The 27,724-nt window shown below is 40.7% G+C and overlaps 1 protein-coding gene across 1 annotated transcript in view; it reads left to right on the top strand.

Moving 5' to 3' along the window:
* LOC132403692 (voltage-dependent calcium channel subunit alpha-2/delta-1) overlaps positions 1 to 27,724 on the top strand; it is a 728,052-nt gene that overhangs the window by 301,242 nt on the left and 399,086 nt on the right. Inside the window, exons 5-6 of the mRNA XM_059987267.1 lie at positions 9,069 to 9,113; positions 10,151 to 10,186. Of these exons, the coding sequence (XP_059843250.1) occupies positions 9,069 to 9,113; positions 10,151 to 10,186 (81 nt within the window). The remainder of the gene's footprint in view (positions 1 to 9,068; positions 9,114 to 10,150; positions 10,187 to 27,724) is intronic.

Genomic DNA, 27,724 nt, shown 5'->3' with positions numbered 1-27,724 from the left:
TATCTTTTGTAGTTTCAAAAGCTGTTGTTAGGACCCACACTGCCACTGCTGTTTCGTATGTTGAATTCCACTGCCCACACACCTCACTTCAATCCTGTTGCCTTCTTCCCATCAAGTTAGGTCAGATTTTCAGACTTCCTGTCACTAGATTTTTATCCAGTTTCCTTTCGCTCTGCTTTTTCGTTGGGTTGCTCTTTACTTCTGTCTTGTATTTGAGTCCCACTCCTGACCCTCCAGACAGCTTCCCTTTCCTCACTGATCCCTCCATCTTCTATCAGCCTCCCTAGTCTCCTGACTGATAATTCCATTTCTCCCTTCTCCACCATCTGTTGTAGACCAGTTACTGCGTGCCCCCTGCAAAGTACCTGAAGTGGAGTTGAATCAAAAAAGAGCTGAAGAGCAAAAGGGATTAGAAGTAGCTAAATATTGGGCTGGGTGGAGTGAAGATGGGAAGTTGAATTTTCAGTTGGAGAATGCCACAATAATTATTATACATTCATATTTGCAGCCTAAGTACAAGTAGGCAATCATCTATAAAATGAAATAGTGTCTGCAATATAACAAGGAGCTTGGGATTAATAGAGTTAAGTAAAAAACCAGGACCATGCTCATGTTGGCCAGCTGTAAAAAAGACCGTATTGGTACCTCTTTGGCGAGCACGCATTAGTGGAATATAATGATTAGTTAAGAACCATGTGTTATAACAGCCTGCTCTTTATTTGTCAAAATCTATAGCTCCAATTATAGGACAGGATTGCAAAAAATACCATATGAAATGTTTGTGAACTAGATAGAATACAGTACATTCAAATTTTAAATGTATGAAAGCAGGAGGAATATTAAACAAGAAGTGCTTGTGGATGAGTAATTAGTGGAAGAACAGAAGCAATAGGAAATTGCTTGGGAAAGGAGCTGGCAGGGGCATGCGAGGCCAATTGACTGGTGCCTTTCAGCGACTGCTGTTGGGGCTCATGCTGGGGTTCACAACCTTTTTTATGCTGCAGACCAACGCCATTAAGCGAGGAGTCTGTGGACGCCAGTTTGGGAACCTCTGACCTATAATAATGCCTTGCATTCAAAAGCCCGATTTAAAATTAACAGCATTTTTGCACTGAAGTAACAAAACTGTACTTTAATTCATATATGCAGTAAGTACTGTTCAACTTTGGCCATGCATATAAGGCTCTTCTTGTATACTTTGATTCAAATATTCAAGATTCAAAGTGTATTTATTATTGAAGTATGTATGCAGTATACAATCCTGAGATTCATCTTCCCCACAGATAGCCATGAAACAAAGAAAATGATGGAACCCATTCAAGAACACAGCAATATCCACCCCCCCCCATGCAAAATCCAAAGCACACACTGGTGTTAAAAATGAGCAAGAAAACACAGAAACAAAAGTGTTCAGGTATATTCAGTTCAGCTCAGAAAATACAAAGAATTCTTTATGTCTGATCATTGAAACTTGGGTAATATAAGTTGGTCTCGTCAAATTTGGGATCAGAAGAGGAAAACTTGTTTGCAAACTTCAAAGTTTGAACACTCTAGCAATGGATGAGAGACTTACTGCTATATTATTGTTTACAAGGTTAACAAACATGAAGGGGCTATAGTGGTGATGCATAGGATATCCTGGGATGGAATTAAGTTAATTTTGTTTTACCTTGTCTCCTCTTCTGTCCGTATTGGTAGATTTTCTTTGCTTACTGTAACTTTTGGGATGAGGAACAAGGAGGTTGACTGAACTTGGAGTTATTTCTCTATTCCTAAACTACAAGATTATAATAAGGTAAAGAGTCCATCTTATCTTAGTAGGGAATAATTCAGTGATTCTATAACATCATTGTAAAAACTGTCCTTGAGCCCTGTGGTATGTGCTTTCAAGCTTTCGTATCTTCTGCCTGATAGGAGAGGGGAGAAGAGCGATTGACTGTCTGATCACACTGGCTGCTTTACGGAGGCAGTGAGTAGTATAGACAGAGTCCATGGAAGGGAAGCTGATTTCTGTGATGCTCTGAGCTGCGTCTACGACTCTCCACAGTTTCTTGTTATCATGAGCAGCTGGAATATGAATCCACGATGCATTTGGAGAAGGTGTTTTCTACGTTGCGTGGATAAAACTTGGGAAGGGGTGACAGGGGCAGGTCAGATTTCTTTGGCCTCCCAATGAAGCAGAGGCTTTGATGAACTAACTTGGTTGAACAAGGACAGGTTATTTGTGATGTTCACTCCCAGGAACGTGAAGTTCTGAATCTCAGCACCGTTGATGTAAAAGGGAGCATCTGCAACACCCCCACACCCCCTTCCTGAAGTCAATGACCAGCTCTTTTGTTTTGCTGACATCGAGAGAAAGGCTGTTGTCATAACTCCATGTGGCTAGGCTCTCTATCTCCTTCCTGTGCTCCAACTAATCGTCATTTGAGATATGGGCCACTATGACGGTATCATCTGCAAATCTGTGGATGAAGTTAAAACAGAATTTGTCCCTGCAGTTTTGAGTGTATAGGGAATAGAACAGGGGGTGGTGGAGGTGTGGTTGTCAGCCAAATTGACTCTGGAATCATATCCTAATCATTCACATGTTGTTTCAACATAATTGTTTTTCTGTAGCAGTTGGCCTGTAATTTTGTTTATTTCAGTACTCTAATTATCTCCTTTGTGACTTGCTCAGTTATTGCAAAAATTATATTTGCTTTCTGAATTAACATCTTGTTCAAATTTTACATTTATGTGCTTGCCTTCTGGAGCACAAAAACTACAAAATGTACCACTGCCAGCTTTGTCAAGGTATAGGCGATGAATATGGAAACGTGAACAGGAGATGGGAGTGTAGGAGCTACGATAGGAATTAGAGGGATGGACACAACCTTAAATGTAGAGTGCAGTAGTTTTGAAATCAACATTTACAAATTTCAAAGGCTCATTTATTTTTGAAGTATGAATGCGGCATCCAACTCTGAGATTCATCTTCTCCAGATAGCCACAAAACAAAGAAAAGACATGGAAGTCATTCAAAGAGGAAACCTAACCCCTGGACAAAAAATGCAACAAGAACATCAACCCTCAAACCCACTGCATAGCAAAACACAAAAGAACAGAATATAAAAATCATAAGACTGAAAAAGTACACAGTTCATAAACACAATAGTCCATCCATAAATGCAGATCCTCGGTAACATCCTTTGACATTGTCGAACGCAGAGGCCTACGTGCTGGTCACAGCAAACTGCCAGACCGATTCCTTTTCTGGTGGCAGAGCGATTTCATCAGCGATCACTTGCTTTCCACATTCAACTTGTTTCAATCTTTCTCAATGTTTCATTCCGTAATTAACACTTTAATCGGCAAAATGGAGTTGAACACCATCTCCTCTTCTTTCACAGAGAAATGTTTTTTGAGTAGAAAGAGAAATGTACAGATTAAGTGTCAAAAATGATTTGATACATTTAGGAAAAGCACCCTTGTGAATAAGGATCAAGTTATCTGGGGCTGAATTTTTAAGAGAGCTGAAGTTCCTGTGGAAAAGTAGCTTGAAAAATTACTGGTATCTTGCATGTTGTAAATTGATTTTATGCTTAAATGGAATGAAACTTGAAATGCAGTATGTGTTGTGACCATGACGAGGTTTACATTTGGTGTCTTATGTCAGAATGAGAGTATGTAATCAGGATCAGGGTTGTTTGTGGGGATCTATCACACCATCTGAGAAAGGCAAGAGGGTTTGGAATGGAACAAAGGTGGCTGCAATGGTTATTCTCCGTCATTTGAATACTTTTATTACCTATTGTTAGTGATTGTACATTTAGAAGAACCATCATGGTAACCGTTCTTCTTCCCTGTTGTAATGTAATGGTGTAGATCTAGTTTTGTTGCTCCAATTTAGAATCAACAATCTTATTGCTCATTACTTCCTCCTTCTTTGCTTGTGGATGGTGAGGGCTATGCCTTAAATTATTTGTAGTGTTTACCACTTACTCCATGGAGTCTTATTTATTTGTTTATTTTTTGAGATACAGCTTGGAGATTCAGCCTGACATCAAAAACTTACCACCACACATCAATAGATGTTTGTACTGATTGGCTGCATTACCCCTGGTATGGAAACACCAGTGCCTTTGAACAGAAAATCCTAGAGAAGGTAGCGGATTCAGCCCAGTATATCATGGGTACAGCCCTTCCAGCCAATGAGCACATCTACGTAAAACATTGACATAGGAAAGCGGCATCCATCATTAAAGATCCTCACCACCCAGGACGTGCTCTTTTCTCACTGCTGCCATCAGGTAGAAGGCACAGGTGCCTCAGCACTCACACCACCAGGTTCAAGAACAGTTACCACCCCTGAATCCTCAGGCTGTTGAACAAAAGGGGATAACTACACCTACTTGAGATGTTCCCACAATCACTTTAAGGACTCTTTACCTTGTTATTTCATGGTTTTGTTATTTATTGCTATTTATTTATATTTGCATTTGCACAGTTTGTTGTCTTCTGTGCTTGACTTGCTCTGTATTGACCCTGTCATAGTTGCTGTTCTATAGATTTGCCCGCAGGAAAAAGGGTCATATGCGGTGACAAGTATGTACTCTGATAATAAACTTTACTTTGAACTTTGAGCAGGCTCTTCTGGCCCTTTGAGCCACACTGCCCAGCAACTCCGATTTAACCCTAGCCTAATCATGTGACAATTTATAATGACTAATTAACCTAGCATCTGGTATGTATTTGTTCAGAATACGGGAGCACACTGGAGCACCCAAAAGAACCAAAATCAAAATCAGAATCAGGTTTATTATCACCGGCATGCGTCGTGAAATTTGTAAACTCAGCAGCAGCTGTTCAAGTATAGAAGAAAAAAATACTTAAAAACTAAATCAATCAATAACAGTATATGTATATTGAATAAATTAAAAATCGTGCAAAAACAGCAATAATATATATTAAAAAAGTGAGGCAGTGTTCCTGGGTCCAATCAGGAATTGGATGGCAGAGGGGCAGAAGCTGTTCCTGAATCGCTGAGCGTGTGCCTTCAGGCTCCTGTACCTCCTCCCGGAGCGGTCACGGGGAGAGCGTACGAACTCCTCACGGCCAACGAGCCTGGGCCGCTGGTACTGCAAGGGTAAAGTTAGAAACTGAGCTCAGGAGGCGGTGTCTCATAAAGCAGTAAATATGGGAATTAATGTTGTGTTATGAATCAGCTGTTTGCTCTGAAACCGGGATAATCCCAGCTCAGTGGTTCAGGAGCACTCAGTGAATCCAGTTGATTCATTCACATCAGGTACGTGTTTCAGATAGGAGAGTTGTACATAGTACACCAGAAGGGCCGGCACGGTAGCAGAACACGCGGGTTCAGTTCCGCTGCTCTCGGTAACGAGATGGTCCGTTCTCCCGGTGACTGCCTGGGTTTCCTCTAGGGTTAGGAGGTTAATTGTTAATTGTAATTGCGTAGTGTGGGCTCGTTGGGCCAGAAGGGCCTGCGCAGAATCTCTAAATAACAATGTGGAGGTGAGTTGTTGCCAGTCGAATCCACTTGAGGTATAAACCTTGTGCAAACGGCCACCCTTTCAGAAGCATAATGTACCACATTCCCTTTGTATAATGAATCTTTTAGACCACTGTCCATCAGGATTTATTTTGCTCCTATAAATTAATGCTACTGAGCAGATTATTCTAGAGTTTATTGCAAATTTTTTGGTGGCATGGAGTGCTTGGTAATTTGTGCATGTCAATTTTGATTTGAAGTATCCAAGCAGTCTGCCATGCAAGCACGTTAGTGCGAGTCTTAATAATGACAAAATCTTGTATAATTCTGGTCCAGAGGTACCTCCATTTAAATGCTTTGTCAGATGAACTAAGGATTAGTTTATTAAGTGACATGCTGCTTTTAATACTGACAGACTGTTCACAGTGCAGCAACAATGAGGATACTTGTCGACAGAATAGACAGAAATTGCCAGGATCTGTTATGAAGAGTCATATATTAAACACAGAAGATTCTGCAGATGCTGGAAATCCAAAGCATCACATGCAAAAATGCTGGAGGAGCTCAGCAGGTCAGGCAGCATCCATGGAGAGGAATAAAGAGTCGGTGTTTCGGGCCGAGCTCTTTCATCAGTCCTGCGTTGATTTGGAGTATTAACTCTGTTTTGTTTTCCATAAATGTTGTCTGACCTGCTGGAGAATGTATAAACACCTGAAATGTGGAACATTAGAAGGCCACTTTTGAGCCCACGATCTTACTTTGCCATTCTCTAAGACCATAAGCTATAGGAGCAGAATTAGGCCATTTAGTCCATCGTGTCTGCTCTGCCATCTCATCAAGGCTGATGCAATTTTCCTCTCAATCTCCTGCCTTCTCCCCACATCCCTTCATGCCCTGACCAATCAAGAACCAATCCACTTCTGCCTCAAATACACATAAAGCCTTTGTCTCCACAGCTGCCTGTGATAAAGAATTCCATAGATTCACCACTCTCTGGCTAAAGAAATTCCTCTTCATCTCTTTTCTAAAAGGACACCCCTCTGTTCTGAGACTGTGCCCTCTGGTCTTAGACTCTCCCACCATAGAAACATCCTCTCCACATACACTCTACCAAGGCCTTTCACAATTTCATAGGTTTCAATAAACCTATTAACCTATTCAATAAACCAATAAACCTAAAATAAACTCCTCATTCTTCTGAATTCTAGTGAATACTGGCCAGAGTCATCAAACACTCTTCATATGACAAGCCTTTCAATCCTGGATTCATTTTTGTGAACATCCTTTGAAACCCCTCCAGTTTTAGCACATCCTTTCTAAGATAAGCGGCCCAAGACTGCTCTCAGTACTCCAAGTGAGGCCTCACCACTGCTTTATGAAGTTTCAACATTACATCCTTGCTTTTATGTTCCAGTCCTCTTGAAATGAATGATAACATTGCATTATCCTTCCTCACCACAGTCTCAACCTGCAAATTAACCTTTAGGGAATCGTGCAGAAGAATTCCCAAGTCCCCTTGCAGCTCAGTTTTTTGTATTTTATCTCCATTTAGAAAATAGTCGTCCCTTTCATTTCTTCTTCCAAAATGCACGACCATATACTTCCCCACATTGTATTCCATGTATCATATCTTGTCTCATTCTCCTAATCTGTCTAAGTCCTTTTGTAGCCTCTTTACTTCCTCAAAACTATCTGACCCTCCACTTACTTTCATATTGTCTGTAACAAAGCCATCAATTCCATCATCCAAAACATTGATCTATAACATTAAAAGAATTGGTCCCAACATAGACCTCTGTGGAACACCACTAGTCACTGGCAGTCTCTTTATTCCCATTCTTTGCCTCCTGCCATTCAGCCACTGCTTTATCCATGCTAAAATCTTTCCTGTAATACCATGGGCTTGGAGCTTGTAAGCAGCCTCATGTGTGGCACCTTGTCAAAGGCCTTCTGAAAATCCAAGTACACAACATCAACTGATTCTTCTTTTCTATCCTGCTTCTTACTTCAAAGAATTTCAACAGATTTGTCAGGGGAGATTTTCCCTTGAGGAAACCATGCTGACTACAACCTATTTTATCATGTGCCTCCAGGTACCCTGAGAACTCATCCTTAATAATTCAGACTAACTGGCCTATAGTGTCCTTTCTTCTGCCTCTCTCCCTTCTTAACAAGTGACATTTGCAATTTTCTAGTCCTCCAGAACCATTCCAGAATCTGGTAGTTCTTGAAAGATCATTACTAATGCCTCCACAATTTCTTCAGTCACCTCATTCAGAACTCTGTGGTGTACACCATCAGGTCCAGGTTACTTATCTACCTTCAGACCTTTCAGTTTCTCTAGAACCTTCACATACCTCATGCCCCCGATACCTGGAACTTCCACCATTCTGCTAGTGTCTTCCACAGTGAAGAGTGACGCTGAATACTTACTCAGTTCATCTGCCATTTCATTGTCTCCCATTACAGAATTGATTTCCAGTGGTCCTATATCCACTCTCACCTGTCTTTTACACTTCATGTATCTGAGGAAACTTTGGTATCCTCTTTAATATCATTGGCTAACTTATTTTCATATTCCATCTTTATCTTCTTAATGACTTTATTAGTTGCCTTCTGTTGGTTTTTAAAAGTTTCTCAATCCTCTAACTTCCCATTAATTTTGCTCTATTATATGCCCTCTCTTTGGCTTTTATGTTGGCTTTGACTTCTCTTGTTATCTATGGCTGTGTCATCTTTTCTTCCTTTTGGGGCTGTGTGTATATATATATATATATCTGGTGCCTTCAGAATTGCTTCTGGAAATTCCAGTCATTGCTGCTCTGCCATCCCTGCCAGTGTTTTTTTTCCCAATCAGCTCTGGCCAACTCCTCTCTCAAACCTATGGAACTCTCTAAGATTGTGATTGATCTGAGTGTTGGCTTAGTTCTATACTTTCACCTGTTCTGTCAGTTCCGGGTGGGTTGCCAAAGTAGTAGAGAAACTACTCCCAGTTGTGAGCACTGACCTGGATTTACTGCACTGGTCTGGGTACAACCCTGAGACCCACAGTGGCTGCCCTACTTGTCCCTCCACCAACCCTGAGAGAAGACCTCTCCATACTGAGCTGCAGGATTGGCAGGGGTTCAAGAGAAATTCCGGGCACAGCAGTGTGTGGTTGGAGTGCAATCTTTTTCAAAGTACAAAGGACATGTACCTGTGACTAAAGGATTAGGAATGACATAATAAATCAGCACTCTACAGAGAAGAGCTAATTTGGCTACCAGTGTTCTGTATGTTTGTTAATTATTCTGTGATAATTGTCATTTAAATTATCCCTTTGCTATTTATTTAAAATTAATTCATTTCACTGTGAGCTTTGAGCACACAGCCCGTGAACAGTGTATATATTATGCTGGTTGAGGTCAATATTCAGCAGGATTGAATAAAGTTTTTGAATTGTGGTTAAATATCTTCATGAGACAGGCAGTCAAAAAGTCAGAAGTTGATGAGGAAGAATTCAAGAAAGCTGTAGACTGTCGAATCAAGAAGCATACACATCTTTTTGTATATTAATTATTGTTTCTTTTCTTTGTTTCAGGATAATGATGTGGTCTACTACAATGCGAAGGATGATCTGATGAGTGTAAGTATGATCAATCTGTTAAAAACCATCAATGGTCTCACTCTTCCTGTTAAGGGCCTCTTATTTGATTAGTACCAGCATTTCCAGAGGAAATAACTAGTTATTGAGTTGATTAAAAGTTCTGTGGAATGCACTGCTACTCCTGGACGTGATGCTAAGGGAGCTAAAATTCCTGAGAGGACTTGAGTAGTGAATGCTTATCTTTCATGTAACAAAAACAATTAAAAAAACAAGTACTTAATAAATTCCAGCACTTACCTACTGGTGGGGAGATTGCTTTTTTATTTATTATCAGACGTGCTGTTTTGGAGTGATGTAGATAGCTTGCATGAGGTTGAGGAATAGTGGGTGCAATTCCTCGACATTGTTATTGCACCAGCTCTAACTGTTTATGCCCATATGCGGATCTCTACATCCCTGCTCATTAGAATGCCCCTAGGCTAAAGAGCAGAGCACATGTACTCGCTCCAATTAAGTGGATACAAAACAGACATAAAAATAAATTGAGAATTTTGGATCCTACTGAGATTTGTCATGATCCTAGTGCGCCACCACTGTCTCTTGGAATGTTGCTGTCAGAAAACTAATGTTCCTCTGACAAGTTTCATTTAAAACTTTTATTTTATTTTACACTCTTCCATGTTCTTCAGCACGATCTGGGCAATAGGCGTAAAGTTGAAACAATAAGTCGTCTATAAAAGGAAATATTTATAAGAATTTGCTTTCCTGAGGCCCAATTACTCACAAGCATTACACTCTTCTTTTCTTATTTTTAAGCTCTGATTTATGTTTAAAATGACGGGCAGGATACTTATATTAAGTAATAGATACTGACAAAATTGGTATAATTTAGGAGTTTCTGTATAATGGCTCTGTAGGGAATTTCACCCCAACCGAGTATGGTTGATGTATTCGAAACGTTAATTGAGTTCTGCAATAAGTCTCCTTGTTCCTTAGCAGATGACAATGATATGATAACCACTTTGATAACTGCATGCATAAGTGATTTTCTTCAGTAACAGTGTTCATTATTACAGGTGTTAAAGCAAGACCAAGGATTCAAGAGGTTCCAGGTTATGTGGATTTATTAGATCGTAGATCTGATGAATTTAGATTACAATTAGATATAGAACTGTTGAAAGGTGAAACAGCCTGAAGTTTTTGTTTAATTTAATTCTGAAGTATTTCCCAAATTATTTTAATAATTTTGAAAGAGCTGCATTCCTTTTTGCCATTCTAAAATCACTTTCAGATTAGTTTTCCCTCTCCAATCTTGGAGGGACCATCTCTTGCTTAGATTTTGTTTCCATGGATTCCATCACATGATTCTTCTGGTTATCCAGCTATTTGATCTTGAGCGGCGTCATGTCAGTCCCAATCTGGTTGGCTACAGCAAATGGACCTGTTGGCTAGCCCAGAGACTGTACCGACACCAAACAATCAGGCTTGGCAGCTGTAGGAATGCCAGGAATTTGGGGGGCTTTTTAATCATAATTTGTACATTTAATTGACAAATTAATTCTGGAATGCAGCTCATTTGTGAAGGGACACAACAAATTCCACAATATCTTTGTTTTGAATCATTGATGAATGTGCTAACACGAAACATCAGCATAAGTGGCTAACACAGTAATAAAAGGAAATTGGAGGGCACTTTCTGCACTTTTCAATGTTTTGGGAAAGAACTTAGAATTAACTGAAGAAGAAAAACTCTCAGGTTTTGCAGCTTTAGGAAAAACAACTGCATAGATTTAGTTGTTTTTGTGATCACTTGGCTGCAATTTCAAATTGTGTATTTTTTAATATCCATTTCAATGATTAACTGTAAAAAAAATTATTTTACCAACATGGTTGTACTTTTATCATTTCTGAAAATACTCCCTTGTAAATACCGACTTTTTCGACAGCAATGTCTCATGATTTTAGTTCAATAAAATGCCCATTCCTGCCATAGAATACGTTGGCATTTTGGAGGATTACCATGGAAATTGGTTTTCAGCTGTGGCAGAAGGTTCTCCATTGTCTTAAGAGATGCAAAGAGCAGAAAACAACAACACTCTTTTGCCCAAATCCAAAATTGTTGAAGGAGGTTTTAAAAATGGAGCAGCATGATGGTGTAGTGGTTAGCGTAATGCTGTTATGGACTGGGTTCAACTCCTGCCACTGCCTGTTGTGATTTCATACATTCTCTCCATTAACATGTGTGTTTCCTCTGGTTGATCCAGTTTTCTTCCATGAGGAACTGGTGAACCACAGATTAAAACTGATTCCCAGACACTATCTCCGACATTTGACTCCTATGAAGAGGTCATATTGCAAAAGTTATCTTTTGCTATTTGAGCATACAGATTTTAGCAAGCCATTGTGATAAGAGTGAAATTATGAAGTCACATCTGCCCAGAAAAAGCTGCAGTCAATTTGCTATAGGGTCTTCTGAAGGCCCTTTCTTGGGAGATACTTTTCAAAGCTTGACGTCATTATATGACTGTTGCTTTTGGCTTACCAGCTGTCCGTGAAGGGGATCTCAGAAAAAGAATCCTTAAAAAAAAGATTCCTTTTTGGTTCCTGTGGGTTTCATCTATTGATGGTCACTGATTTTCCTACAATCGTTGTTTGTAGTCTATTAGGTAGATATAATTTATTTTAAATAAAATATTTAAAGCAATCTGTAGAAGTGCAAAAAATGATAACAGGTGTGTGTCATACACTGCACCGGGCCTATGCCCAAGTAAGTACTCCATTTAAACCTTATTCAACTACCTTTATTGATATAATCTTCAATTCCGTCCTTCTTCAATTAAGTTCACGACAACAACTTTCGCCATATGCTTTCATAATTGGTCGTAATTTCTTGATAAATACATTTCCTCTATCTAACATTGATAACCTCTTCTCCATTGGAAATATATGGGGTCAGTTTTGCCTTGGGCCGTATTCTCTAACGCACGCCAGGTGAATTGCCTCGTGATTCTGCTCATCGTCATGTCTGCATTTTAATCCGCAATCTCCCACCATGATGAGGCCTGAGGGAATTGGTCTTCCAAGTGATGAAGGAATTTTGACTTTGAGCTAAAGGTGGAAAAGGGCATTGGGCAACACTCTTCTCCAGTGATCAATGAAAAGTTGTACCTGTGGATTGTATAATGGGTGATGGCTTACAAGGTCAATAATCCCTGTGGATGCTGCTGGCTCTAATACTTAGTCCATCTCACTGAAGCAGCCAATTCAACAGAAGAGATCAGGACTATTCATATGGATTCACTGGGTTCTTCAGGGATTGCCTACCTGGTAGCCTTTTTAACATGAGCTGGAACAGCACCTTATCACCAGGATAAGCCCTGGTCCTGTGTTTATGGCCCTGAATTCTGAAACTCATATCGATACAAGAACACGGCATGATAATGTCAATGTTATGCACCCAAAGGCCCCTGTCTAGGCAAAACCATAGTATGAAAGGCCCCAATATAATTGATTCTGGTGTCCTATGCTTGCATTGAAGTGCCAGTAGATTTTTGCAGTGGTTTCCTGCTGGAGCTATCACCAATACATAAAAACGACAATCTGTATCAGAGTTTCGAGCTTTCCATCATTTCAAACACCCATCACTTCATCATCCAATTTCCCCTTTCAAGTGTTTCAATCTTTCATAATAGCTATAATCTTTGTACAGTAAGTCTTTAGCTGCTCTCCAACACCACTACTGTGACATAGAGACCAGAACGGTACCTAGTACTCAAATTATGGTCCAGCTAAGATTCAAATATACATTTCAGTACAAAGTCTGTACTATTCAACAGTATCCCCCAAAATAAGCCTTGCTGTTTGGCTTCAATTTTAATAACCTTATTAACTGAATTGATTCTTTAGTGATCTGTGCTTCCATGTTCCTTTATTATTCTATCTTATTCCAAATAAAATGTGACCCCCCCCCTTATTTTCCATTGTAGAGTGCAATACATCACATTTTTCTGTGCTGCAATTTACGTCAATTTTATGTCCAGTTCATGATGTACTTTGTTGCTGCCCTCATGAGTTTTGTCTTAACATCCCATTTTGATGTATAAGCAATTAAATTGTGTTATTTATTTTAAATGTGATGATTAAATTCATCAAGGTTCAAAGTAAATTTATTGTCATGCGATTATATATGTCACCACATACACGCTCAACTTTCTTTTTTTTGTGGGCATTCACAGTAGATACAAAGAAACACCATAAAATCAATGAAAACCTGCACAAAACAAGATAGGCAAACAACTTGTGTGCAAAAGACAACACACTGTGCCAATAAAAAGTTAATAATAATAATAAATAGATAAGCAATATATATTGAAAACATGAGATGAAGAGTTTTTGAAAGTGAGTCCAGAGGCTGCAGGAACAGTTCCTTGCTGGTGTTAATGAAGTTAGTGAAATTATCCCCTCTGGTTCAAAATCCTGATGGTTGAAGGGTAATAGCTGTTCCTGAACCTGATGGGGTGGGTCCTGAGACTCCTATGCCTCCTTCCTGATGGTTGCAGCTAGAACAGAGCATGGTCTGGTTAATGGTTCCTTGATGATGGATGCTGCTTTCCTGTGAAAGCATTCCTTAAAGATGAGCTCAGTGGTGGGGAGGGCTTTACCCATGCTGGTCTGTGCTGTTTTCCTTTTGAAGGGTTTTCTTTTCAAGGGCATTGTTGTTCCCATACCAGCTGTGATGCAACTCGTCAGTATGCTCACAACTGCACATCCGTAGAAGTTTGTCAAAGTCTTAGGTGACATGTTGAATCTTTGCAAGCTTTGTAAAAAGAAGGTAGATGTGCTGTTGTGCTTTCTTTGTAATGGCATTTGTGTGCTCTGAAATGAGCAGAGAATTTAAAGTTGCTGACCCTCTCCACCTCTGATCCCCCAATGAGGACTGGCTCATGGGCCTCTGGTTTCCTTTTCTGTAGTCAATGATCAGCTTCTTGGACTTGCTGACATGGAATGAGAGGTTGTTGTTGCAGCACCTCTCAGCCTGGTTTTCAAGCTCTCTCCTATATGCTGATTCCATAGACCATTAGACAGAGCAGACTTAGGCCATCCGGCCTATTGAGTCTTCTCCGCCATTCAATCATGGCTGATCCTTTTTTCCTGTCTCCTCCTTGACCTGTGTTCCTGGCTTTCTCCCCGTAACCCTTGATGCCATGTCCAATCAAGAACCTGTCAATCTCTGCCTTAAGTACACCCAATGACCTGGTCTCCACAGTTGCATGTGGCAACAAATTCCACAAATTCACCACCCTTTGGCTAAAGGAATTTCTCTGCATCTCAGTTTTGAAAGGAGGTCCATCTTTCCTAAGACTCCGCCCTCTTGTCCGAGATTCTCCCACCATGGGAAATATCCTTTCCACCTCTACTCTGTCTAGGCCTTTCAACAATCGAAAGGTTTCAATGAGATCCCCCCTCATCCTTCTGAATTCCAGCAAGTACAGACCCAGAGCCATCAAACGTTCCTCATATGATAACCCTTTCATTCCTGGAATCATCCTTGTGAACATCCTCTGGACCCTCTCCATTGCCAGCACATCTTTTCTAAGATCAGAGGCCCAAAACTGTTCACAAATTCAAGGCAAGGCCTCACCAGTGCCTTATTAAACCTCAGCATCACATCCCTACTCTTGTATTCTAGACCTCTTGAAATGAATGCGAACATGACATTTGCCTTCCTCACCCCTGACTCAACCTGCAAATTAACCTTTAGGATGTTCTGCACAAAGACTCCCAAGTCCCTTTGCATCTCAGATCTTTGGATTTTCTCCCCATTTAGAAAATAGTCCGCATATTTATTTCTACCACCAAAGTGCATGGCCTGCATTTTCCAACATTGTATTTCATTTGTCACTTTTTTGCCATTATCCTCATCTGTCTAAGTCCTTCTGCATCCTATCTGTTTCCTCAACACTATCTGTCCTTTCACCAATCTTCATATCATCTGCAAACTTGGCAACAAAGCCATCTATTCCATAATCAAAATCATTTATATACAGCATAAAAAGTAGTCCCAACACCGACCCCTGTGGAACACCACTAGTCACTGGCATACAACCAGAAAGGGATCCTTTTATTTCCACTGGCTGCCTCCTACCAATTAGCCAAAGCTCTAACCACATCAGTGACTTTCCTGTAATGTTATGGTCTCTTAACTTGGTAAGCAGCCTCGTGTGGCACCTTATCAAAGGCATTTTGAAAAACCAAATATACAACATCCATTGCATCCCCTTTATTTACCCTACTTGTTATCTCCTCAAAGAATTCCAACAGGTTCGTCGGGCAGGATTTTCCCTGAAGGAAACCATACTGACTTTGTACTGTCTTGTCCTGTGTCACCGAGTACTCCATCACCTCACCTTTAACAATTGACTCCAACATCTTCCCAACCACTGAGGTCAGGCTAACTGGTCTATAATTTCCTCTACCACCATGCCAGAGTCCAATGATTTTTGAAAGATCGTTTCCAATGCCACCACAATCTCTAACGCTACCTCTTTTGGAATCCCAGGGTCCAGTTCCTCTGGTCTGCATGACTTATGTATCTTTAGGTCTTTCAGCTTTTTGAGCACTTTCTCTCTTGTAACAGTAACTGCACCCACTTCTCTTCTTTCACACACTACAACATTGGGCATACTGCTAGTGTCTTCCACAGTGAAAACTGATGCAAAATACTAATTTAATTCATCAGCCATCTCCTTATCTGTCGCTATTATTTCTCCTGCCTCATTTTCTAGCAGTTCTATATCCTCTCTCACTTCTCTTTTATTTTTAACATGCTTGAAAATCTTTTACTATTCACTTTGATATTATTTGCTAGCTTGCTTTCATATTTCATCTTTTGCATTCTAATGATTTTTTTTTTTAGCTGCTCTCTGTAGGTTTTTAAAAACTTCCCAATCCTCTATCTTCCCACTAATTTTTGCTTTGTTGTATGCCCTTTTGCTTTTACAATTGCTTTGACTTCCCTTGTCAGCCACGGTTGTACTATTTTACCATTTGAGTATTTCTTCATTTTTGGAATACACATGTCCTGCACGTTCCTCATCTTTCCCAGAGATGCACACCATTGCGGCTCTGCTGACATCCTTGCCAATTTACCACTGTAAGTTGTTACCACTCTCTCATGCCACTGTAATTTCCCTTACACCACTGAAATGCGTCACCATTTTTGATTTGGCCAATGACAGTAGTGTCGTCAGAAAGCCTAAGTGTGGTATTGGAACTGTGCTTCCAGTCTCAGTTGTAAGAATGAAGCGAGTAGATCAGGGGACCAATCACATAGCCTTGTGGTGCATCTGGACTGATGATGATTGTGGGGGAAATGCTGCTGATCGGAACTGACTGGTGTCTGCAAGGGCGAAAATCGAAGATCCAGTTGCACAAGGAGGTATTGAGGTCTTATTGATTAGTTTTGAGGGATGGTAGTATTGAATACTGAGCTGTAGTCAATGAAGAGCATCCTGATGCATCTTCACTGTTCATATATTCCAGGGTTGAGTGAAGAGTCAACAAAATGACATCTGCTATTGACCTGTTGTGACCAAGTTTCTCCTCAGACAGGATTTGATATGTTTCATTGCCAACCTCTTAAAGTACTTCATCGCTGTGGAAGTAAATGCTAATGGACTATAGTCATTGAGGCAGATTACCACATTCTTCTTGGGTACTGGTATGATAGATGCCTGCTTGAAGAAGGAGGGTCTCTCAGACTGCTGAAGTGAAAGGTTATAGATATAAGTGAACACTTCAGCCAGTTGATCAGGGCAGGTTTTCAGTACTTGGCCAGGTAGGGTGTGGGCCAGATGCTTTCTGTGGGTTCACTCTCCTGAAGGATGCTCTTATGTCAGCTTCAGAGACTGAAATCACAAGGTCGTTAGGGGTTGTGAGAATTTGTGAAGGTGCCTCCATGTTTTGATGGTCAAAGCAAGCATAAAAGGCACTCAGCTCTTCTGGGAGTGAAACCTTGTTGTCACATATGTCACTTGCTTTTACTTTGTGGGAGGTGATAGCATCCAAACCTTGCCACAGTTGTCAAGCCTCCTTCAATAATTACAGTTTGGTCCAGAATTGCCACTTTGCATGTGAGATGGCTTTCCAGAGGCTTCCTGCACTTTACTGATGCCAGCAGAGTGACACTTCTAATTTTTCTAGATCTAAGTGCTGCCTTCAACACAATTGATCACAACATTCTCCAAGATTACCTTGAGAATTGTGTTGGCCTCTTTGGTAGTGCCTTTTAATTGGTTTGTTCATATATCTTTGAGATTTTTTTTTTGTATGGCTTGGTGACCAGTTTTCCAAAGGGATGTAATGTGTCTTTTGGTGATGCTCAGGGAAGCCCTCTTGGTCATCTGCTCTTCTCCTTATACATGGTCCTATAAGGAGATATCACTAGAGAGCATAAACTAGATTTCCACTGTTATGCAGATGACACACAATTGAATACCTCCATTGAGCCTGATCTTGATAACATCCTATCTGCAATGTCTGCAATAAACAAATGGATAAGCAGTAATTTCCTAAAACTAAATTAAGTTAAAATGGAAATACTTTGATTGGTCGCAAAGCCAAAAGGGATAAACTTCGTAATAAACTTGGGGACATCACTCCCTTGTAAAACCAGAAGTAACAAGCTGGGTGATATCAGTGATTCAGATTTGAGTTTTAAGTCCTACATAAAGGAAGTGACCAGTGCAGCATTTCTACATTTAAGAAATATCACAAAGGTAGTCCATTTCTGTCATGTAATAATGCTGAATAACTAACTCATGCCTTTATACCAAATAGATTACTGCCATGCACTTTTTAACTGGCCTTCCAAAGCAATCTATTGACAAACTTCAACTCATTCAGAATGCCACTGCTAGACCTTTAACCAAAACCAGGATGAGGGAACATATCACTGGTATTAGCTACTCTGCATTGGCTTCCTGTATCTTTTAGAATTAGTTTTAAAGTTCTGTCATGTTACAAGAATATCTGAAGATGATAGAAGTCCAAAGCACACAAGATGCAGGAGGAACTCAGCAGGTCAGGCAGCATCTATGAAAAAGAGTAAACAGTCGACTTTTTTGGGCCGAGACTCTTCTTCGCAACTTGTTTTTAAAGCTCTTAATGATCTGGGACCAGAGTATATCACATAGTTGTTTTTGTTTCATAATCCTGCTCGAGTCTCAGCTTTTCTACCACCGGTCTCTTAAACTAAACAATCTCCTTCAAAAGATAATTGGCAGGTCAGCTCCCCTCTCAAACAGTAGAATTGAATACTTAAGACCATAAGGGATACTGACTCAGTTGATGCTTTTAAATGACAGCTCAAAACCTATTTATTTAACCTTTTTAAGTAACAGATTCTTGATCTTTATTTTCATTTTTATTTTTTATTTTATTTTCATGTTTGTACTTTCATCCAATTGTAAAGCACATTGAACTATATTGTTTGTATGAAAAGTGCTCTATAAAGTTATTATTATTATTTGGTCAGTGGACCTGAACACCACTTATTGTGCCAGTGCCCAACATATTGCAGATCTCTTTGTTCACCCAGGGCTTCTGATTAGCGAAGATTTTAGATGATTTTGTGGTGACACTCTCATCCATGACTGCTTATAAGATCTAAGAAAACCATAGTGTACTCGTTCAGATCATCTAATGAGTCATATAACCATATACAACCATATAACAATTACAGTACAGATACAGGCCATCTTGGCCCTTCTAGTCCATGCCGAACGCTTACTCTCACCTAGTCCCACTGGCCCGCATTCAGCCCATAACCTTCCATTCCTTTCCTGTCCATATACCTATCCAATTTTACTTTAAATGACAATACCAAACCTGCCTCTACCACTTTACTGGAAGCTCGTTCCACACAGCTACCACTCTCTGAGTAAAGAAATTCCCCCTCATGTTACCCTTAAACTTTTGCCCCCTAACTCTCAACTCATGTCCTCTTGTTTGAATCTCCCCTACTCTCAATGGAAAAAGCCTATCCATGTCAACTCTATCTATCCCCCTCATAATTTTAAATACCTCTATCAAGTCCCCCTCAACCTTCTACGCTCCAAAGAATAAAGACCTAACCTGTTCAACCTTTCTCTGTAACTTAGGTGCTGAAACCCAGGTAACATTCTAGTAAATCTTCTCTGTACTCTCTATTTTGTTGACATCTTTCCTATAATTTGGTGACCAGACCTGTACACAATACTCCAAATTCGGCCTTACCAATGCCTTGTACAATTTTAACATTACATCCCAACTCCTATACTCAATGCTCTGATTTATAAAGGCCAGCATACCAAAAAGCTTTCTTCACCACCCTATCCACATGAAATTCCACCTTCAGGAAACTATGCACCATTATTCCTAGATCACTCTGTTCTACTGCATTCTTCAATGCCCTACCATTTATCATTTATGTCCTATTTGGATTATTCCTCCAAAATGTAGCTCTTCACACTTATTAGCATTAAACTCCATCTGCCATCATTCAGCCCACTCTTCTAACTGGCCTAAAGCTCTCTGCAAGCTTTGAAAACCCACTTCATTATCCACAACACCACCTACTTTAGTATCATCTGCATACTTACTAATCCAATTTACCACCCCATCATCCAGATCATTAATGTATCTGACAAACAATATTGGACCCAGTACAGATCCCTGAGGCGCACCACTAGTCACCAGCCTCCAACCTGACAAACAGTTATCCACCACTACTATCCGGCATCTCCCATCCAGCTACTGTTGAATCCATTTTACTACTTCAATATTAATACCTAACGATTGAACCTTCCTAACTGACTAACTAACGTTCCGTCCTTGAACACGGCCCAGTCCACTGAGTCAGAGCAGTCCCATAGCTACTCAGCTGCCGCCCACAATTACCCCTTTGTTGTCCTTACTTCTGGAGCTGTGGTTTTTAGACTCTGCTGGTGTGCAGGCCAGAGGAGGGCATCCAGATTTCCTGAAATGTGGTGCATGGATGGAACAGTTGGCATTCCTTATTGCAGTACAACAGTGGTCAAGTATGTTGGGACTCCTGGTGCTGCAGGTAATTTGCTGATGATAATTGGACAGATATTTCTTCGCTCAAGCCCGACTGAAGTTCCCGGCAATGATTTGCAAGGTGTTGAGGTAGGGTGTTTCTTGTTTGCTTATTGCTGGACTCAATGAGAGCCTGCTTAATGTTGACCTTTGGCAGTACATAAACATGGTCAGGGTCACGAGAAGATCTCTCTTGGTGAGTAGAATGGTTTGCACTTAATCATTAGATGTTCCAGGTCTGGGAAACAAGGGTGCAACAAGACCGCTATGTTTGAGCACCCGAAAGAGTCAAACACAAAACACAGATCCCCCACACTTTTCCCTCTTCAATTCACTAGTTCAGTTCATCTGGTGTATTAATTCACATTCGAGTCTTACCAACATTTTTGGCATCTCTGAAGTCAGCCAAGTCTCCATGAAACAGAAAACACAGCAATCCTTCATTTCCCTCCTGTTCAGCAATCTTGCCCTTAAATCCTCAACCTTGATCTCTAGAGGCTGTACATTTGCTAACAAGATACTGGGCAGAGGACGTTTCATACCCTGATGTTTCAGTCTGATTTGGAATCCTCCCCTCCCTTCTCTCTTCCGTCCGTGACAGTGTACCTTCATCTACTAGAACACACATTCTTGGGAGTTAAGTCAACTGAATCCTTCAGGATATCGTAACATTTCTAATTCATTACTCTGGTTTAAAAGTATGTTACTTAAAGTGAAAACATAGACTGCATGTTGACTCAGTAGTAGTTGAGAAGAGTTATAAGTTTTGTGTAGCCATCAAAATATCGCCATGTGTCTGCAGCGCCATCTTGTTCTGAGTCCAGGAATTTATCCTCTTGAGTTTTATTAGTTTACTTTAAAGCTTATTTTATTTTTATTTGTGGAGGTGAAGGATAGAAATTAATTAGTTGGTGTTAGTTGGAAATCATTCGGAATCAGTTCAGTTAATAAGGCTATTAAAATGCAAGCCAATCAGGAACAGCATTAAATCCAGGCTTCTCTACCAGGTTGTATATCACCCAAATCTGTCTACTGTAGCCTCTGCTCTTTATACAGTCCTATCCCACCTGGACATTGGTGTTTCTTAAGTCAGAATGCTGTTCATTGACTTCAGTGCTGCTGTCGATCATTCCCAGAAGCTGGTGGGAAAACTGTCCATGTTGGGTCTCAACACCTCCCTCTGTAATTGAACCTTAGCCTTCCTGGCAAAGAGACCACAGACAGTCCGTATTGGCAGTAACATCTGTGGCTCCATCACACTGAATACCAAGGCTGCATGCTCTGCCAACTGCTGTTCACACTGCTAACACACAACAGTACTGCTAAATCCATTTCTAACCACATCATTAAGTTTGCTGACGACATAGAAGTTTTGGCCTTATCAGCAACAATGATGAAATTGCATACAGGGAGGAGATAGAACAGCTTGTGGACTGATGTAAACACAACAACCTGAGTTTTAACATGGACGAGTCTAAAGAGATGATTGTGGACTTCAGGAAGGTCACATCAACTGCTTTTCTGTGGAGAGTTTCAGGAGTACCAAGTTTTTTGGCGTGGGCTTTACTGACAATCTCACCTGGTCCCTTAAACACATCTCTTTAGCCAAGAAAGCAGATCAGTACCTCCACTTCCAGAGGAAAGTGAGGAGTGAGATTCCCCCTACTCCTGTTCTTGCCTCCTTTTAGCGGAGCACTCTCGAGAGTGTCCTGACCTGCTGGATCACCGTATCACCATCTAGTATGGGAATTGCAATGCAACAGATCGTAAGACCCTGCAACAGATACTGAGGGCTGCTGAAACCTCACCAGAGTCTCTTGCTCCCTCCCCAGCACCCGCATTGAGGACATACATCGAAAGCGCTACATAAGCAGTGCCTCCAGCATTGTCCAAGACCCCTCTCATCCCTCCCATAACCTCTTTGGCCTCCCGCCAATCCCACTCCCCAACCCACGCCCACACTCTCATTCGGCACTGGTCACTTCTCATCCTTTATTGCTGCTTTTTAACATATTTATGTGACTGCTTTTATTATAATACTGTCAGTGACATTATACTGTCTCACGTAAATATGCACCTGTCAATCTTCAGGCCATGTCACTCAGGGACTTGGGATCATTTTTATTTTGCGACTGCATTGCATGTGCTGGATTGTAACTATCTGTGCTGTGTGTGATTGTGGGTACTGTGTTTTGTACTATGGGCCCAGAGGAACAATGTTGTGTTTAGTTGTATAAATGTGTGTGGTTGAATGACCACAAACTTGAAATTTGAACTTGTGTTCTTTTGATTTGTCTATTTGGCAAACATTGATCAAATTTATTTCAGCCTTAACATTCCTTTTATTATTAAGAACTGCTACTTGCCTTTTTCCTTTCCACTTTTCCCCTATATTTGTTAAATATATTTTGCCATGTAATGTTTAACACTTATATTTCCTGTGGTCACATCACAGTAATCTTTATGTTGCTAAGTTCCTTGCTGGTATGATTGCCTCCATCAGTGTTGTTTTCAAAGTTCCCTCTTGATTTTTCAGGCTTTCAATTAGGTTTCTTATATTCCTTATTTCTGACATTCAATTTTTCTCACCTTTTCTCCTCTGCTTGTATTTATTTTGGTTATTATTTTGGACTGCAATGAACCAGCATTGCCTCAATCATCCCCTGCTTTTATTTCTCCTGTTCTGGGTCTATTTTCTTTTATCCACTTCTTACAAGTTGCAATCACATTTGTATTGCAAGAATACCATTTATATAACATTTCTGGCCAGTTTGTTTAGGGTTTTTGAACACTCCAGTAATTATTGTTATTGATTTTACTTTACTCTAATTTTTTTGCATATTTCTTCCACTTCTCTTCCCGTTTATTGTAGTTTGTAAACAGATCTCACTTGTGTGATTGATTCATTATTATCTTTTACCTGTATCTAAGTGTGGATTCTACTTGTGTCTAACTCATTCCTGCATCACTAATTTTGTTGCCATGACCCTACCTCTCTGTTAATTTTTCCTTGTAATATTTAACTCTTGCTTTTCCTGTGGCCACATCATAGTAATCTGTACGTTGACAAGGTCCTTAGTTGGGATCTTCGCCTCCACTTGTCCAATTTAATAACCGGTGTTATGTGCACTGTTACACATAATTTATTAACTTTATTAACTATTCTTCCCACATAAATTTGAAATTTTGTTCTGTGACTGTACTTAGTACCTGATAAATTGTTCTGTCGTGCTTCAGTCTGCACTTTGTTAGTGCTGATTTTTAAGGCATGCTCTGTCTGTTATAAATCCCTCCCATGTCTTAATTGTTTAAGCTGATGTCACCTTTCCATTGTTGCTGACCAGTGGTTTATTTAATTCTCTTTTAGAGTGTTTATCCATAAATTTATAGAAACTGGGCCAGCACAAATACTGCTAATGCTTTTTGTATTAAAGTTGATCTTTAGCTTTTTAAAAGAATAAGGCAAAGTTCTTCATGAGTGGTGATCGAACAGAATTTTGACTGGTGAGTTGTTTGCAGTGGTATTGTGCATGAACTTTCTAGTATATGCCAGCGGAGTGCCTGAACAATGTTAATTTGCAGTTGACTCTGAAGATTCACTATTGTGGAGACAGTGGCAATTGGAATTCAGTTGGGACAAGTGAGAGGGAAATCAAGGAAAAAGAATGCTCAATAATTGTTAGGAATGAAGGACATTGAGGATCAAAATATGCAATTAATGGTATGGCTTATGGAGTATTGAGGAATAGAGGGACCTTGGTGTATGTCTATGATTTTAAAAAATTAGCACTGTCACAAGGGGAGTTACTGATTCGAAACTTGATTAAAGAGTTTTAAATGAGTAAGAAGGTAGGTAGGCTATGAGAATTCATTTCCAGGGCACTTTGAAGACAGTGACCTTGTTCAGCACAGCTTGATGGATACGATTAAATATTCCTGTTTCAGCATGATACAGCTGAGAATCTCAACTGCTTTCAATGTCTGTACAGCTGATGAGGATGTCTTCATGTGATTGAATAGTCTATCACTGCTTAAAACCAACGGAAACAAAGCTGACTGTGGCTCATACTTCCCGCCGGACTCCCCGTAGGAAACGAGGCTGCCAGTCAGGGAAACGGGGTTTTGGACTCCCAATACTGACTAGCTTGCTGGCAAGCATACAGTCTCTGGTAGATAAAATTGAAGATCTCAGAGCTAAGGTGCTGTATCAGAGGGACATCAGGACTGCTTGTGCCCTTTGTTTCATGGTATCTTGGTTAACACTTCCTGTACTGGAGGCAGCAATTCAGATTGACGGGTTCAGTACACACTGTCAGGATAGGACTGTCGAGTCTCTCAAAAGCAGAGGTGGAGGTGTATGCCTCATGATCAACTCCTCTTGGTGCACAAATACATCAGTGTTGTCCCATTTCTGCTCACCATACCTGGAGTAACTTGTAATTTAGTGCTGTCCATTTTACTTGCCATGGGAGATTCCTGTGATTGTTTTGGTACATTCCACCTCAGGCCAATGTCAAACAGGCTGTGACTGATCTGAGCAACAGGACTAATATACACAAAACAGCACACGCTGACACCCTCACCATCAATTTGGGGGATTTTAACCAGGCCAGCTTGAAAAAGTCATTAAATAATTACCTTGTAGTACCAGGGGAAACAACACCACTGTTACACCACCATCAGGAATGCCAACTGTGCTATTCCACACCCTCACTTCAGGAAGTCTGATCACCTGACTGTACTTCTACTCCCTGGGTATAGGCAGAGACCGAAGACTGAAGCACCAGTAGTGAGGACCAAGAAGGTATGGACAAGGGAAGCACAGGAGTGCCTACACAACTGCTTTGAATCGGTGGATTGGACTGTATTTGGCGATTCATCTTCGAGCCTGGATGAGTATGCTACAGTTGCTGCCAACTTCATTAAAACCTGTGTGGATGAGTGTGTGCCCACGAAAACTTGCTGTCCTTTCCCAAACCGAGTGACGTGGATGAGCCAAGAGGTTTGTCATCTGCTGAGGGCTAGATCTGCGTCATTTAAGTCTGTTAACCCAGGTCGGTACAAGAAAACCAGGTATGACTAGTGGAGGGCTATTTCAAGAGTGAGGGAACAATTCCATGCGAGGTTGGAGGTGACACCGGATGCACATCAACTTTGGCAGGATTTGCAGGACATTACTTCCTACAAGGTGAATCCCAATAGCATGAATGGCAGTGACACTTCATTACCAGATGAGCTCAATGCCTTCTATGCCTGCTTTGAAAGGGAGAACATAACTAGAGCTGTGAAGATCCCTGCTACAGCTGATGACCCTGTGACCTCTGTCTTGGACACTGATGTTAGGCTGTCTTTAAGGAGGGTGAACCTTTGCAAAAAGGCAGGCCCTGATGGAATACCAGGTAAGGCTCTGAAAACTTATGCCAACCAACTGGCGGGAATATTCAAGGACATTTTCATCCTCTCACTGCTATGATTGGAAGTTCCCACCTGCTTCAAAAAGGCAGGTGCCTAAGAAGAGTAGTGTGAGCTGCCTTAATGACTGTTGTCCAATAGGTCTCACATCTGCGGTGATGAAATGTTTTGAGAGATTAGTCATGGCTAGAATGAATTCCTGCCTCAGCAAGGAACTGGACCCACTGCAATTTGCCTATCGCCACAATAGGTCTACAGCAGACGTGATCTCAATGGCTCTTCATACGGCCTTAGATCCCCTGGACAATACAAACACCTATGTCAGGATGCCACCCTTTGACAAGAACTGAGTGTTTTAACACCATCAGTCCCACAAACCTGATGGATAAGCTACAAAATCTGGGTCTCTGTACCTACCTCTACAATTGGATCCTTGACTTCTTACTGGGAGACCACAATCTGTGTGGATTGGTGATAATGTCTCCACTTTGTTGATGATCAGAGTTGTGTGCATGCTTAGCCCACTGCTCTACTCCCTCTATACCCATGACTGTGTGGCTAGGTATAGCTCAAATATCATCTATAAATTTGCTGATGATACAACCATTGTTGAAAGAATCTCAGATGGAGATGAGAGGGTGTACTGGAGCAAGATATACCCATGATGCTCTATCAATAACTCCAAAAGACTGGAAGTAGAGTAAATACTGAAAGACTTTTATTAGCAGTAAAACGGAGCACATCCATGCTGGATGAATGTGGCAGGAGCAGTGACACAATCACCTTTATAGAGGGGTCTGTGGTAGGAGCTACAGGAGCAGTCAACAGAGGGACGTGTCCAGACAGATATACATGGTTTACCACAACCCACTAGTTGAATGGTGTCGCAGCAACAGCCTTGCACTCAATGTCAGTAAGACAAAAGAGTTGATTATGGGCTTCAGGAAAGGTTAGACGAGGGAACATGAACCAATCCTCACAGAAGGATCAGAAAAGGAGAGAGTGAGCAGTTTCAATTTCCTAGGTGTCAACATCTCTAAGGATCTAACCTGGTCACTACATATCGATGCAGCTACAAAGAAGGCAAGACAGTAGTTATATTTCATTAGGAGTTTGAAGGAATCTGGTTTGTCATCTAAAACATTCAAAAATTCCTAAAGATGTACTGTGCAGATTATTCTGACAGGCTGCATCACTGTCTGGTATGTTGGTAGCTACTCCTCAGGACCGAAAGAAGCTACAGAAAGTTGTAAAATTAGTCTGCTACTTCTTGTGTACTAGCCTCTGGAGTATCCAAGACATTTTCAAGGAGCGGTGACATCCATTATTACGAACCCCCATCACCCTGGGCATGCCCTCTCCTCATTGCTACTGTCAGGAAGGAGGTACAGAAGCCGGAAGGCACACACTCAGTGATTCAGGAACAACTTCTACCCCTCTGCCATCCGATTCCTGAATGGACATTGAACCCATGAACACTGTCTCACTCTTTAAAATACATATTACTTCCATTTTTGCACAATTTGTAATCATACATATGCTTACTGTAATTGATTTACTTACTTCTTCCTTCTATGTATTCTACATTGAACCGCTGCTGCTATGCTAACAAATTTCACAACACATGCCGGTGATAATAAACCTGATTCTGACTCTGAATTAAAACAAAGCACTTAAGCAATGGCAGCTGGAAATGGGAGAATGGTAAAGACGCAAGAGTCAAAGTGGTCACATCTCTCAGATGAGCTTCTGGGCTGCACAGAGTTAAAGAAGCAGAAGGACAAAGGTAATGAAGGATTTGAAAACAAGATTATAACTTTGAAAATGGATGTATTAATGGACAGGGAACAATTGTGGAGTGATGAACGATGAGTTCAGGTTTATAAAGGTGTCAAGGTGTCAGCCAAGCCAGAAGAAATCGAAAGGTAACAAAGGAACGTTTTGGATTTTATACCACTAGCTGTTGCAGTCATTAATTATGAGTGCGCAGTCAATTATTTCATCTGGATCTTTTTCCCTGTGCAGACATTGGAGTTAGTGGTTTGCTCTGGGGGTTGATTAAAGTCCAATTATCACTGTTATTGCAAGACATGGAATTTGATTACATTTGCCTGTTGGAAGCAAGGAAATCTTACCTTGGA

Source organism: Hypanus sabinus, chromosome 13 (assembly GCF_030144855.1).
Source record: "Hypanus sabinus isolate sHypSab1 chromosome 13, sHypSab1.hap1, whole genome shotgun sequence".
Taxonomy (NCBI): domain Eukaryota; kingdom Metazoa; phylum Chordata; class Chondrichthyes; order Myliobatiformes; family Dasyatidae; genus Hypanus; species Hypanus sabinus.
The sequence above is the reverse complement of the archived record's forward strand: the minus strand, read 5'-3'. Positions and strand labels throughout refer to the sequence as shown.